We start from the raw sequence: 16,156 nt of genomic DNA on the forward strand, positions 1-16,156 counted from the left end.
CGACAAAATATAGGGAAGAGGATTAAATAAGAAGATGCTACCTTAGTTTACAAAATCTTCCAACACAAAGTCCCTTTTCCACTGCAAGATTTTGTAAAATTCCAATACATCAATAAGGGCTGGCTCAAGAGGTGACTGTGTAGTTCCTTTCAAAAACAGTGCTTCCAGCCAAAGCACTTTCTCTGTCCGTGCCGCAAATACCTGGAACTCAATACCAATTAACATACGTGAACTACCGTCTCTGAAACTCTTCGCCAATCATCTTAAAGCCTGACTGTTAAACGAACAAAATTGTGATCACAATGCTGTCTAAAACTGTGCTACGTGTGTGTGTTTCTCGTATGAGTTATCGTCTATCTTCAACCTACACAAGGGACTAAAGATTGAAATTAGCCCTCAACTACAATCTTACATATTTACATGTGTATGTTCATTAACATGAATATAAATATTTTCATTAATATGTATTGTCCCAGCGCGTCGGCCTCACAGCTCTGGGATCCTGGGTTCAAATCCAGGTCACATCCACCTGTGTGGAGTTTGCATGTTCTCCCCGGGCCTGCGTGGGTTTCCTCCAGGGACTCTGGTTTCCTCCCACATTCCAAAAACATGCATGGTAGGCTGATTGGACACTCTAAATTGCCCCTAGGTATGGGTGTGAGTGTGCATGTTTGTCTGTCTCCTTGTGCCCTGCGATCGGCTGGCCACCGATTCAGGGTGTCCCCCGCCTCTGGCCCGGAGTCAATTGGGATAGTCTCCAGCACCCCCCGCGACCCTAGTGAAGATAAAGCGGTTCAGAAAATGAGATGGGATGAGATAAACTACCTTCGTTACAATGTACAAAAACTTGGAAATTATACTGAACAGGGATTTTTTGCAAAAAAAGGAACAACTCGGAGCCACCAGTCTCATGGCTTTCCATAGCGGATGATATGCTTCTGGCGCAACAAGTGGGCGGATGGGCAATGTTTGGAGATCAATGTTGCACCTTTATACCCAACAACATGTCACCCAATGGGTCCCTAACCAGAACCATTGAAGGCCTGCATAATATCGCCTGGGCAAACTGGTGGGATAAGACCTTTGACAAGTATGAAGATTCGGCCCTCTCTGTTGTGATCTCTGTTGCCATTTTTGCTACTACTTTGACATTGTGTGGGTTTTGTCTTATCCCTTGATTACGCTCTTTACTAAGTCGACTTATGACTACAGTGGTACCTTGAGACTTGAGCTTAATGCGTTCCGGGACTGAGCTCGTATGTCGATTTACTCGTATCTCAAATCAGCGTTTCCCATAGAAATGAATTAAAAACAAATTAAATTGTATCAACCCTCTGAAAAAACACCAAAAACAGGATATTGGAATGGAAAAACTTTTTTATTTGTTCTAATTAACCATCTATTAACAGAGTAAAAAATAACTAGTTGTTATGTTTAATAGTACTAAAATTAGACGCTGGAAATCTGTGAGATTATTGCAGTAGGTATTGTGTAATAAGGGCAACTACAAACTACAAAAGGGGGGACTATTGTGGAATATTGAGGCACCCGTCAGTCTAGATAACACCTATTATGGCAGATAGCAACATGTGCTCATGAGCCAGGGTCAGGCTGGCCTTAAAGATATCAGACATTGCCAAAATGATGACAAAGGAGAGCAGATGTGCGTCACGTTCTCACTGTACTGTGCTCAGATGTCAGACGCGATTGTGAAGGACGGCGGATGCCCTTCATTCAAGCGTTAAAAGTGTGGTACTATAAGTAATTTGAACTAGGTAGTTAATCCTGTATTCCAAGAAAATGTTACTGTTGATAATAAGTTAGAGTCGACCTGTGCATATCAGTTGATGACCAGAGATAACCTGGAGGGTGCTTGCCAATGGTGGGACCATATACAGTTGTGGTCAAAAGTTTACATACACTTATGAAGAACATAATGTCATGGCTCTCTTGAGTTTCCAGTTATTTCTACAACTCAGATTTTTCTCTGATAGAGTGATTGGAACAGATACTTCTTTGTCACAAAAAAACATTCATGAAGTTTGGTTCTTTTATGACTTTATTATAGGTGAAGAGAAAAAAAGTGATAAAATCTGCTGGGTCAAAAATATACATACAGCAGTGCTAATATTTGGTAACATGTCTCTTGACCATTTTTACTTCAATTAAGTGCTTTTGGTAGCCATCCAAAAGCTTCTGGCAAGCTTCTGGTTGAATCTTTGACCACTCCTCTTGAAAGAATTGGTGCAGTTCAGTTAAATTTGATGGCTTCCTGACATAGACTTGTTTCTTCAGCATTGTCCACAAGTTCTCAATGGGGTTTAAATCAGGACTTTGGGTAGGCCATTCGAAAACCTTAATTCTAGCTTGATTTAGCCATTCCATTACCACTTTTAATGTGTGATGGGTGACTTTACCTGGAATCAGGACTGGGGGCCAGTTTGTGTCAGTCCCAGCGTGTTATAGGTGGCTTCTATGTGAGTAGTGGCGCCTGGGCGAGCGAAGACAACCCAACCTACCTCGACGCCATCAGAGTACTTATAGGTGTCCCGGATGAGTATAAGGCTTGGAGTCAAATTGCGGCTGGGTTTTAGGGCATTTTTATATGGCTTATGCCTAATAAAAATGATTTCATTAATTACCATCATTAGCAAATTCAAAGATCAAATAATTTTACCTCTCAATTGGCTGCAGGGGTTCACGAGCAATTGTCTGCAACCTCAATTATTGTCATTGAAAATAGATTAGTACTTGATGCCATTTTGGGTGAGGAAGGAGGGGCCTGTTCTCGTATCAAGGGTCATTGTTGCACCATCATTCCTAAAAACTCAGCTCCAGATGGGATGGTCACCAGAGCCATGAAAGGCTTGCATGCTATGTGTAGTATATTGATACTATAACTGTTAGTTGTATCAGGTTGTAAAAGTGTGTTTAACCACCCCCACCTAGTGGCCATTGGGTAATACAGCATGACCCGGATGTTGACATGTTTGGAGTTCGTCTGAGTGTTGCAATAAAGAGCTACACACGTGTGAAAGTTGGCTCCACCGTCTATTGCTGTTATGGATATATTAACAGTTATATAAAGTGCAAAGTTATCACAGTGGCGACAAGGATGGGATCCCTTTCAAACCGGTAGGGATTCCCCGTTTCAGAACGCGGAAATTAAGGCATTACAAGGAGGTAACGGGACTTTGCAAACTAGTATTAGCAAGAGTTGCTAAGCTAACGTCGACGGTGCATCATGGCCAGTTTCATCGGAAATCTCGGCGAATACAAGGAAGGTCAAGAAGACTTCGAGTCCTACTTGGAGAGGTTTGAGCAATGGATGATCGTAAACGAAGTGGAGGAAGGTAAACGAGCCAACGTTTTCCTGTCTGTGATAGGTGCAGAAGCCTACGACTGTTAAAAAACCTCTGCATACCAGATAAGCCAAGTAGCCTCTCGTATGATGTGCTAAGCAAAAAAATTATAATCACATTACAAACCGAAACTGCTGGTGATCGTGGAGCGATTCAAATTTCAAAAAAGGAATCAGAAAGAAAACAAGTCTGTGTCAGATTATGTTGTGGCGTTAAAGCAGTTATCAACCCACTGTGAATTTGGTTTCCATTTAGATCAGGTGTCTCAAACCATTCCGCAAAGGGCCACAGTGGGTCCTGGTTTTTGTTTCAACCGATCCAGTGTCGACATTTTAACCAATCAGGGTCTTCTAAAATAAGTAGCACCTGGCTGCAATCAACTGATTACACTTGCAAAAGGTGTCCGCTTGTTGGGTTGGAATGAAAACCTGCACCCGCTGCGGCCCTTTGAGGACCGGTTTGAGACCCCTGATTTAGATGAAGCAATGAGAGACAGATTCATTTGTGCATTGAGAGTGGAAGCTAATCAAAGAAGATTACTCACGAAGCAAGATCTGACATTTAAAAAAACATGCGAACTGTCGTTATCGATGGAAATGGCAGCAAAGAATACATTGGAGTTCGCCAGTAAAATGAAAGGACCTGCCACAGTAAATAGGATTGACAAGAAGACAACAAGCGTGGAAATACCAACCAGCCACCAGCGATTGGAAAAGTAAAACCACAAGAGAAAATCACCAACCCTGTTACCGATGTGGCGGTAGCAACCACGAAGCTCGATTATGCCATTATAAAACAGAGGCATGCCACAAGTGTTCAAAAGTAGGACACATAGCAAGGATGTGTAAAACTAAAAATGGGCAAGACACACAGTATGTAAAGGAAAATAAAAATGAGACAACAGGAAATGTTGATGTTGAACTGTTTGGGTCATATCACTTGAATGCCGTGTATCCCACACATACTGTCGGAAATTGGAAGAGGGAAATGACAGTACAGGTCAAATTAGAAGGAACTCCTCTCGAGATGCAACTCAACACAGGAGCTGCTGTAACACTTGTTTCTGAAAAAGTGTATAAGAAGCATCTCTCTCATCTGCCATTGAAAGTAAGTAAAGTGCAGCTGTCAACCTTTTCCGGAGAGAACATTCCCTTGATGGGACAAGTGACTATCAAGGTAAAATATGGAAACCAGAGTGGTGATCTACCACTAGTGATCGTAAAAGGTGACAGACCACCCCTCCTTGGCCGTGACTGGCTCACAAACTTCAAACTAGACTGGGCAAGCATCTTCTCAGTTATACCAGCAATGGGCTGTAACAACGCAGATGTGGAGGCAGTGTTGCAGAGACACAAAGCAGTGTTTTCTGAGGAGCTAGGCACTATTCCTGGACTTCCGCAAACAGAGCACAGATCTGGCCCCACTCCTCATAAACGGAGTTCGTGAAGACAGGGTCCAGTCCTTTAAAATCCTGGGGGTCCACGTCACGGACAAGCTCTCCTGGTCCACAAACACCACGGCAGTAGTGAAGAAGGCCCAGAAACGACTCCATTTCCTGAGGGTACTCAGGAGGAAGAACTTGGACACTAAGCTTCTGGTAACTTTCTATAAAGCCACTGTGGAGAGCATCCTGGCATACGGCATCACAGTGTGGTACGCTGGAAGCACGGCAGCAGACAAAAAGGCCATGCAGAGAGTGATTAACACTGTCCAGGGGATCGTCGGCTGCTCTCTGCCCTCACTGGAAGATATTGCCAGCCCTCGTTACCTCAGCAGAGCCGGGAACATCGTTGGGGACTCGGACCACCCTGGTCACAACCTGTTCCAGCTGCTTCCCTCTGGCAGGTGCTACCGGTCTCACAGAGCACGGACAAAGAGGCTTAAGGACATCTTCTTTCCCACAGCTATCAGGACTCTGAATTTGAAGTAGCACGACACACAATCCCCTCTGTGTAACAACTTCGGGGTGAGGAAACATGAAGGACGTTGGTTGGTGATCTGCCTCCTGCTGGCTGACTGAAGGTAAGTAAGCAGACAGTGGGAGGTAAGTGATCCATTTTATTCTTTGTTGGCATCGGTGAGGCAAACCTTTTCGCAGTCGCCGGGAGTTGGTTGCGCTCGGGAGGCGATGCGATGTATCCATCACGGCAGAGTGCCAGCAAGTCTGAAACTATCACTTGGTTGGGCTCTTGCCTGGGAAAAGCGCACTTTGTGGAGAAGCACTTTCAATTTCTTCATACGCAGCTGGGTATGATGACAATTAGGCTTTTGTCTAGTCAATGATGATGACAAGCCTAAGTCTGATTTTATTTTTTATTTTTTATTATTCGTGATTTTAAGGCCAACATTACAGTAAAGCCAAATACCAAACCGGTCTTCAGGAAGGCAAGACCAGTGCCTTATGCATTAAAAAATGCAGTTGAGAATGAGTTAAATCGCCTAAAAAAGCTGGCATTATCTCAAAGAAAGAACATAGTCAGTGGGCCGAGCCAATAGTAGTGGTACCCAAAGCAGACAAGTCGATTCGTCTCTGCGGAGACTATAAAGTCACAGTAAATCAGAGTGTGGAAGAGACCTATCCACTACCAAACGTTGAAGACCTCTTTGCCACCCTAGCTGGGGGCACTCTTTTCAGCAAGTTAGACTTGTCACATGCTTACCAACAGCTGGAGTTAGAAAAAGACTCAGAAAAGTATTTGACAATAAATACTCACAAAGAAGTGTATTTGTACCATAGACTTTCATACGGAGTGTCCAGTGCTACTTCTATGTTTCAGAATGTAATGGACCAGATCCTCCAAGGCTTGGAGCAGGTGACCAGTTTTTGGACGACATATTGGTCACAGGGAAAACAAGAGCTGAGCACCTGAGGAATCTGGAGGAGGTACTGAGCCGCCTGGAGAGCTACGGGGTGAGAGTGAAAAGAGCAAAATGTGACTTCATGCAGGAGAACGTAGAATACCTGGGGCATCTGATAGATAATGAGGGACTGCACCCCACTGAGACAAAAGTTGCAGCCATCGTTAATGCACCTCAGCCTAAAAACGTCACAGAGCTACGGTCTTTTCTAGGACTATTAAACGATTATGGTCGGTTCATGAAAGACCTGTTGACGGTGCTGCAGCCGCTACATCAACTACTAAAGAAGGAAGTTGAGTGGAAATGGACTCCTAAATGTGCAGCAGCATTCAAAGATGCAAAAGAACAGTTAGTAAAAAACTCAGTAGTAGTTCATTATGACATCAAGAAACCCCTGAGATTAGGTTCAGATGCATCCCCTTATGGAATAGGGGCGGTCATGTCTCACATTATGGAAAATGGGGATGAGAAACGGACCGCATTTGCGTCGCGTACATTGACAGAGGCAGAAAGCAAATACAGTCAGATAGAGAAAAAGGCTTTGGCCATAATTTTTGGCGTGACCAAATTTCATAAATATTTATATGGACGCAAGTTCAGTTTAATAACTGACCACAAGCCCCTTCTTGCCATTTTGGGACCCAAGTCTGAAATCCCCACTTTAGCTACTCTGCGAATGCAGCGCCGGGCGCTGAGACTGATGGCTTATGACTACAGTATAGAGTACAGAATGTCAGCAGAAAATGCCAACGCACATGCGTTATCTAGACTGCCTGGGAAGGAAAAGGATAATACAGCAGAGGAAAACAGCATCTTCTATTTCTCAGTAGTGGATGAGCTTCCCGTACAGGCTACAGAAATTGCACAGATCACTCTCAAGGACCCAGTCCTATGCAAAGTACTGGAGCTGACTCGGTCTGGATGGCCAAGTCATAACAAGGACGAGATACTGAAACCATACTTTTTCAGGAAAAATGAACTGTCTGTGGAACAAGGTTGCATATTGTGTGGAATTCGAGTTATCATTCCACCAGCACACCGAGAGCGACCACTGCATGATCTTCACCAAGGACACCCTGGAGGATACAGGATGAAGGCCTTGGCCAGGAGCTACATGTGGTGGCTGCAGCTGGACAGTGAAATAGAACATACCGTACAACAATGTGAGGCCTGTCAGAGTGTGAGGAAACTACCAGCAGCAGCACCTCTACACTGCTGGCAGTAGCCAACTAGAGTTTGGCAGCGAATACATATTGACTTTGCAGAGAAAGACCAACACCACTTTTTAGTATTAGTGGACAGTCATTCAAAATGGCTTGAGGTCATCGCCATGGCAACAACCACAGCAGCAAAAATGATTGAGGTGTTGCGGAACATCTTTTCTTCTTACGGTCTTCCTGAGGAGATTGTTTCTGACAACGGTCCTCAATTCACTTCGCAGGAGTACAAGACATTCCTGCTGAGCAACGGAACAAAACAGACTTTGGTATCAGCTTACCATCCAATGGCTTCCAATGGAGCTGCAGAGCGAGCAGTTCAGACAGTGGAAGCATCATGTTGGATTTATTCTGGGATATTAATCATTATTCCATCACATCACTACTGAAACAAGTGCTCGAGGAAAAAAAACAAAATGTCACAATAACAATGCAGCACAGGCTAGCTAACTTCCTGATGTCATACAGGAATACACCGCACAGTCTTACAGGTTGTGAACCAGCTGAACTGTTTCTCAAACGTAAAATCAGGACCAGTTTAATCTTACTGAAACCAGATCTCGCTCGAGTGGTGGAAGCAAAACAACGGAAGCAGAAACACTATCATGATAAAACCGCCTCCAAGCTGAGATGTCTGTCTGAGGGTGACTCAGTCCTGATCCGGAATTCCCGTGGAGGAAAGGAGAGGTGGACAAAAGGAACAGTGGAAAAGAGACTAGGACCATTCACCTACCTAGTGTGGAATGGAGTGAGCCGACGCTCAATCCACATTGATCATCTGCTGTACAACCAACCGTCCAGACCAGAGACATTGGAGTTTCCGGATGAGCAGCTGGACATCACAAACAACTACCCTGTGGTGGTTCACGCAGATGTGGGGGGAAAGGCACACCTGGAGCAGTAGGTGGTAGCCCGTGCTCACCTGAAGAGACACGTGTAACACCTTCACCAGGCTCAGTGGCCTGTGACAAGACAGTTACACCTGACAACCGAGCAGTCAGTTCCCCAGAGGTGCTTGGGCGCAGGTAGAGATAGAGCACCTCCTAAGCGACTGAAATTGTGATCGGTCAGTTGTGAGGAACGTTGTTCCTAAAATAAAAGAGTTCCTGTTCATACAAAAATGTGAAAAAGAGTTCCTGAGATTGGAATGTCAAAGACTGAAATATTGGGTCTAATGGTTGTGTTAGCAGTAATAATTAAGTTACAATTTGAGAAGTAAAGTTATAAAAAAAATTAATGAGGCAAGATCATTTTAAAGTTGAGTGTTAATTCTTAATAGGAACTTCATAGTTAAAGGGGAGGAGTGTAGTATATTGATACTATAACTGTTAGATGCATCAGGTTATTGGATTGGATTGGATAACTTTATTCATCCCGTATCCGTATTGGTCAAGAAATAAATACATGAATAAATATATAAATAAATAAGCGTGTTGCTTAGCATATATATACATACATACATACATATATATACACATAAATGTACATGCATGCATATGGTAGGTCTTAACACTCAGCCATTTTTTGTTAAAGAGCCTGACAGCTGATGGGAGGAAGGATCTGCGCAAGCGCTCCTTCCTGCAATGAGGGTGCCGCAGTCTATTGCTAAAGGAGCTTCGGAGGGACTCCACGGACTCATGCAGGGGGTGGGAGGTGCTGTCCATGATGGACATCATCCTGGTCAGCATCCTCCGCTCTCCCACTTCCTCCACAGAGTCCAAAGGACAGCCCAGAACAGAGCTGGCCCTCCTGACCAGCTTATTCAGCATGTTCCTGTCCCTCTCCGTGCTCCCGCATCCCCAACAGAGCACTGCATAAAACACTGTAGATGCCACCACAGTGTCGTAGAAAGTCCTCAGCAGTGTCCTGCACACTCCAAAGGACCGTAGACTCCTCAGTAGGTAGAGGCGGCTCTGGCCCCTTTTGTACAGGGCATCTATGTTTGTGGACCAATCTAGTTTGTTGTTGAGGTGAACACCCAGGTACTTAAAATTCTCCACGATTTCAATGTCTGTACCCTGGATGTTTACCTGAGTGGTCTGTTGAGGATTCCTCCGAAAATCGATGACCATTTCCTTTGTCTTACTGGTGTTGATGTAGAGGTGGTTTTGCCTACACCAGTCAACAAAGGCTGTGATGACTCCCCTGTACTCCAGGTCGTTCCTGTCCGTCACTCGTCCAACAATAGCGGTGTCGTCAGAGAACTTCTGGAGGTGGCAGGTGTCTGTATTATGTTTGAAGTCCGATACAGGTGTGTTTAACCACCGCCACCTAGGGGCCATTGTGTAATACAGCGTGACCCGGATGTTGACATGTTTGGAGTTCGTCTGAGTGTTGCAATAAAGAGCTACACATGTGTGAAAGTTGGCCCCGCCGTCTATTGCTGTTATGGAAATATTTACAGTTATATAAAGTGCAAAGTTATCACACTGTCTGTAAAATTGAAGTCCTTGTCCAGCATGGAAGGAATCTCTTCCACACGATGCTGGATCTATTTTTAGGTAAATGGCCTTGTAGGAGGCCTTTTTGTAACCCTTTGGGCCAATGTCCTAGCAGTTCTTGCTGTGCTTGTTTTGTTGGGTTGTTGTATTTTGCCATGCCTCAAAAGCCTTGTCCTTTTTGCGCGAAATGCATTTGATAGGACCAATGTTCCCTCTAATTTTTCGTTGGTATGGGCAGAAAGACAACCTCCCTGAGCGCAATGAGTACCAGTGTGAGCGACATCATCGGTACTCGGATGATTCGCCTAAAGACGTTTCGCCGACGGACGTTTGACAGACGGGCAGGTCGCCGAATGGACTTTCCGCCGAACGGAGGTTTCACAGAAACGGGATTCGCACGCTCACCCCGCCCCCGGATCGTGTGTGTACAAGTTTTTCAACCTCGGCCCGCAGGCCATATACGGCCCGTTAGGATTTTTAATCCGGCCCGCTGCCGGCGTTGTCCAAATTATAGTAAAAATCAATGATTCATTTCCCTTTGCCGCTCATCACTCTCAATTTATTAGTCTACCATCAATGGCAGCCCGGGAATAAGCACTCTTGGGTGGGCATGGCAGCCCGGGAATAAGCACTCTTGGGCGGGCATGGCAGCCCGGGAATAAGCACTCTTGGGCGGGCAGATGTAGCAGAACCGAGCCGTAAAATGACAGCAATCGGGTCAAATCATCTTAAAACAGCATTTAATGATTAAATACAAATACTGTAGCTCTTTGGACATTAGAACCGAGCCCAGGGAAGTGAATTCCATGGTAAAATGTCGCGATGGAGGCAAAAAAAACGTCTATGTACGTCCATTCGCCAAACGGCTCAAAATGCTCTCAAATTCGGTCAAATCCAGCCAAAAACAGCTCACCCCGCCCCCGGATCGTGTGTGTACGAGTTTTTCAACCTCGGCCCGCGGGCCATATACGGCCCGTTAGGATTTTTAATCCGGCCCGCCGCCGGCGTTGTCCAAATTATAGTAAAAATCAATGATTCATTTCCCTTTGCCGCTCATCACTCTCAATTCATTAGTCTACCATCAATGGCAGCCCGGGAATAAGCACTCTTGGGCGGGCATGGCAGCCCGGGAATAAGCACTCTTGGGCGGGCATGGCAGCCCGGGAATAAGCACTCTTGGGCGGGCAGATGTAGCAGAACCAAGCCGTGAAATGACAGCAATCGGGTCAAATCATCTTAAAACAGCATTTAATGATTAAATACAAATACTGGAGCTCTTTGGACATTAGAACCGAGCCCAGGGAAGTGAATTCCTCGGTAAAATGTCGCGATTATGTCGCGATGGAGGCAAAAAAACGTCCATATACGTCCATTTGCCAAACGGCTGAAAATGCTCTCAAATTCGGCCAAATCCAGCTGAAAATAGCGTTTAATGATTAAATACAAATACTAGTATTTGTATTTAATCATTAAACTAACAAATACTAGTATTTGTATTTAATCATTAAACTAACAAATTCTAGTATTTGTATTTAATCATTAAACTAACAAATACTAGTATTTGTATTTAATCATTAAACACTGTTTGAACGAACGTTCATTCGGCGACCTGTCCGTCTGTCAAACGTCCGTCGGCGAAACGTCTTTAGGCGAATCATCCGGTCACGACATCATCATTGCTCGCTATGGGCACACCAGTATCACACCTGCCACAAGCAGGCGCATGTCAATGTTCCCTCTAATTTTTCATGTAAAACATGCTGTAAAACACGAAAAACATAAGAGTGGACAGAGCTACTGCCACTGGCTGCCGCTTAAACGGCGCCATCATGGGGAAAGGGGTAAAAAAAAATAAAAAATACTGCGCGCCAAATGATTGCTGCTGCGCAGAGAAGACGAGAGTAGTGCGCAATTGCGCACGCGCGCATCTTAGAGGGAACATTGGATGGGAGTGAGGCCATGGGACAATATCACCTAGTCCCTTTGATTTAGGAGGGGGATGTCTCCATTCCTTGGGGATAACTATTCTATCTTTTACTATTTTATTGTCTACTTTATATGATTGTTGTCCTTTGCATTTTGCGATTAACTCACGTTTTATTCTTAGTTTGGAGGGAGCGGGAGAGGGAGAGAGAGAAAGAAACACACTCGTAACAATAACATACACTTTAAATTTAACTTCAATGAACTTACGATACACACACACTTTCATGGGTGTAACTTTGTTTTGCTATAACCGAAGCAAAGGTGTTAATGTTTTCCACTGCTGGTTTAGTCGGAACTTGCTGCTGCTCCATGCCTCAGAACTGTGTTCATTTAATCCAGTTCATTTTTTTAAATTATCGAACCAGACACGACTCGCTTTGAGGGGTTCAGCAGGTATCTTTTTTAGATGCTTACTTTGCTTTCAAGTCCATGTAGATGCCACTGGCTTTTTCGCAGATTATCGACTCGGTCCGCTATCTCCCGCTAACTGTTTATCTTTTAACCATATTAAATGAAGGCTCTCCATCTTATGAATGTCACTGTGCAGCTTGGAAATGATGGTTTTCATTGGCTTGCTTTGGACTCGTTGTTTTTCCCCTTAATTTTGCACTGATTAATGCAAAAAATGCAACCTGTTTGGCCGGTGGTCGTAGATATCTTTACGTGAGGCAGATGGGGTGAGAAAGACAGAGCAATGCTGTTCTCATAAGCAACCTCTAACATACTACTTGGCGGCCGCATCGGGAACTGTCTTGTATGCTTGTATCTCAAGGCAAAAATTTGTTTGGAATGTTCCTCGTATTTCAATTTTCTCATATGTCAAGTTGTTACTGTATTGGTCTTGGCTCAATGAAGTTCAATCTTTCAAATTCAATAAAGTATCCCTTGATATGATTCTTTAAATGTGAGCCCAGCTATTGATTGACGCACTGAAATATGTTCCAAAAATGAAAAAAAATCTTCCCACAAGTTACATGATGAATTAGATAAGCATAAAATCAACTCACGTTGTGGCCTGCTGAGAGCCCCCCGTCCAACAGACGCAGGACACATACAACAAAAGTACACACACATTCATGCTGGACACAGATCACACGCACAAATTACATTGATGCTCCAAAATCTTTCAAGTCGCCGTTAAGTTAGAAGACAAGGTAAAAATTGGGTTACTCAAGTGCCACGTTTGCATTCTAACACATACACACACAAAAGCACAAATACTCCGTTCATTTATGTGTGTATTTTCAAGTGGGTGTATGAGTCCAAAGGTGAATTTGACAACTTGTGTTTTCTGGCATTGCGCAACATATTGATTCTGATGAGTGTATATTAATCTTTAGTCCATTAGCTGCAACCTATCTGTTACGAGAGATTGAGGGGGTGGGGGTATTTATTAAAAAATCCTAAATTAGCTTGAGTAAAATTTCCCGAATGTGGTCGTTTTATCACTCTGAAAAATCCATGAAGTACTGCACCCACGTACTCTTGTATTAAACTATGTTTGAACATTTAAGCAAAATTGAAGTTAAAGAACTAGAACGTGTAGATTGTGTAGATTAAAATAATATTGGTAAAATAGACAGAAGTCTAGAGGTAAATGTTGCACTATGACTGGCCAACATAGTTTTTACATTCCAATCTCAAAACAAAAACAGAATCATAGTCTGCTGCCGTTGGTTGGACCGGAAACTAAAACAGCTACATCAAGATATTAAAATATAAACGCCATTGTCGCTAAATAACCTTACGGACAAAGGTGGATAATTAGAGAGTTAATTTTAATCAATTTGTAGACACCAAGGTCACAAGTTTTAAAAGCCTGTGCTCGTTTGAACTCCATGTTTTAGTTAAATAAGAACCCTAGCCGCTGTGATTAGATTCACAAAAGAAAAGGAAAGAGCCCTTTAAAGCCTCAATAAAGTGTGAAAATGTATTCAAGTTATTTGCTCAATTACAAATGTAAAGTTATATTTATTTATTATAATTGGTATTAGAAAATATATTCAAAACTGAGAATTGATATTAGACCATTCAACCAAAACTCTAGCATCAGCTATCTGAATCAATATTATTAGTTAATTTCAAATTTGTGATTGTGACGTTTGAAAAATTTACTGAACTTGAAAGTGATAAAATTTCTCTTTACAATTTTTTTTTGCATTGTCCCATACAAACGATAGACTTTGCCTGGGTCATTAACAGTCAGATTTTGATTTAGATGGGCGACTTATTACAGAAGTGGAAATTATACACTAAACAGATGGAGACTGAGATTGTTTTCCCTTTTTTGAAAGCAGTCAAGAGAACAGATACAGTCATACCTCGATTTACGAATGCCTCTAGGTACAACATTTTCAGGTTACGAAAATTTTTATGTTCAAATGAGTGTGTACCTGCCCCTTTGAGGGTGTGCCAATTTATGAGTTCCATTGATATTTTTGTGTATTGTGTTCATAAACTGTTTTGAGTTATTTGTGTATTTTGTTCCTTTTGTTCTATATTTCTCATAATGCAAACCGTTGAATGCAATTGTTTGGAAATGACGTCAGGACATGAAAGAGTGGTAATGTGACCAACACACAGGGCGGTTGGGAAGGACATGCTCTCAGTTGAGACTTGTAGTGCACTTGAAAGAAGATGTGTGTGTTGCATCCTGTATTCACGCTTGAAACACGGAGAAATAATCAAAATAATGATTTGTTGTTGCTTCCTCAATCCAACTTTATTGATATCTTATTATCAACGTGTTAGAACAAAAACATATACAATTACACCCGTATATATATTATAGCAACACGTTAGAACACAAAACATAATGTACAATTACACCCGTTCAGTATACGGTCATAACAATGTGTTATCTTTTCTTTATACAAATTCGAGAAGTCATTCTAAACTATTCGACAAGGTAAACAATGAAATACAGTGGTACCTCGAGATACGAACTTCATTCGTTCCGGGACTGCGGTTGTATGTCGATATTCTCGTAACTCAAACGAACGTTTCCCATTGAAATGAACTAAAAACAAATTAAATCGTTCCAACCCTCTGAAAAAACACCAAAAACAGGATATTGGATTGTAAAAAATGTTTTATTTATTCTAATTCGCCATCTATTAACAAAGTAACACATAACTGGTGGTTTAATATTACAAAAATGTGTTTAATAGTACTAAAATTATACGGATTTCGAAAGGGGGAGAGAAAGAGACAGGCAGAGAGGGGGGAGACATTTTGATACCTTTCTTCTCCCGGGTTGGCTCTTTTTGCCCCGCCTCCACACTGACTTTCAGTCAATATCGAGGGTTATTTGATTTTGTATTTCCTTCAAAATATTCCCCAAATGATGCACACAAATGTCCTCACAATAGGATAACGCACGACCACTTGCCAACGAGAAGTAGTATATATGCCATTCGCATTGACTAACGGGGAAAAAAACAATGAAAAAATGAAACCAGTGCTCGCAGAGACATTACAAAGAGGGAGTTGCAACCAGAAACATTGCACGAGGGAGTTGCGGGGAGAGAGACAGTGCCCATGATGTTTTTATGAGCAGCATCTTGCGTCGAAGGTCTGCTCGTATATCAAAATTTGTCTTGTATCTCAAGATAAATATTTGCTCAAAATTTTACTCGTATCTCAAATTGCTCGCATGTCGGTGCACTCGTGTGTTGAGGTACCACTGTATCAAAAACATAAATTCCTTGCTATAACCGTCATAGACACTATACAGGGTAATGGCGGCCGAAGGTAGCGTAATGAATGTTACATACATATCCATGACCCGGGACTCGCACAATCACGCACACACTTCAAAAGTAGATAAACATTACTAAACATTACCTTCTCTCTCACACGCCAAACAGTGTATATTGCAAACCAAAAACTCAACAGGCCTCTACAACAAACAGCATACCTTGAAACACAGGGAGAAATAATCACAATAGTGATTCGTTGTTGCTTCCTCAATCCAACTTTACTGATATGAGGAAGATCTTCCGTGCTGGTCGAGGTACGCGCATCAAGGCATCAATAATTGAATACCGATATACATCCAGTCAAAACTAGTTGCACATCCCCAACATGCGATCGTTAATGGGGTGTAAATTAAACACTTCAACATGTCACACTCTCCCCCACAAAACAAATGTCGTCTCGACATCAGTACATTCCAAGTATCTGTTGGTGTTATTCTGGATAATATTACAGATGTATGCATTTTAATTACTTTTGTATAAGTGTCTTTAATTTGAGACTGAATTTAATTCCATTCACAAAAAAATTGATC

At 42.6% G+C, this 16,156-nt stretch overlaps 1 protein-coding gene across 6 annotated transcripts in view; it reads right to left on the minus strand.

Moving 5' to 3' along the window:
• The window catches only part of c5 (complement component 5), a 182,521-nt gene extending 169,427 nt beyond the window's left edge, over positions 1–13,094 (minus strand). For 2 of the 6 annotated variants that reach the window (XM_077599921.1, XM_077599916.1), the window contains exon 1: positions 12,873–13,086. In XM_077599921.1, coding sequence (XP_077456047.1) covers positions 12,873–12,943 — 71 coding nt within the window. In that variant the 5' untranslated portion in view covers positions 12,944–13,086. Of the gene's footprint in view, positions 1–12,872 lie in introns of all 6 variants that reach the window. The other 4 variants (XM_077599920.1, XM_077599917.1, XR_013300197.1 and 1 more) reach the window with 3 other exon arrangements.
• Positions 13,095–16,156: the final 3,062 nt, after the last annotated feature.

This window comes from Stigmatopora argus, chromosome 5 (assembly GCF_051989625.1).
Source record: "Stigmatopora argus isolate UIUO_Sarg chromosome 5, RoL_Sarg_1.0, whole genome shotgun sequence".
NCBI lineage: Eukaryota > Metazoa > Chordata > Actinopteri > Syngnathiformes > Syngnathidae > Stigmatopora > Stigmatopora argus.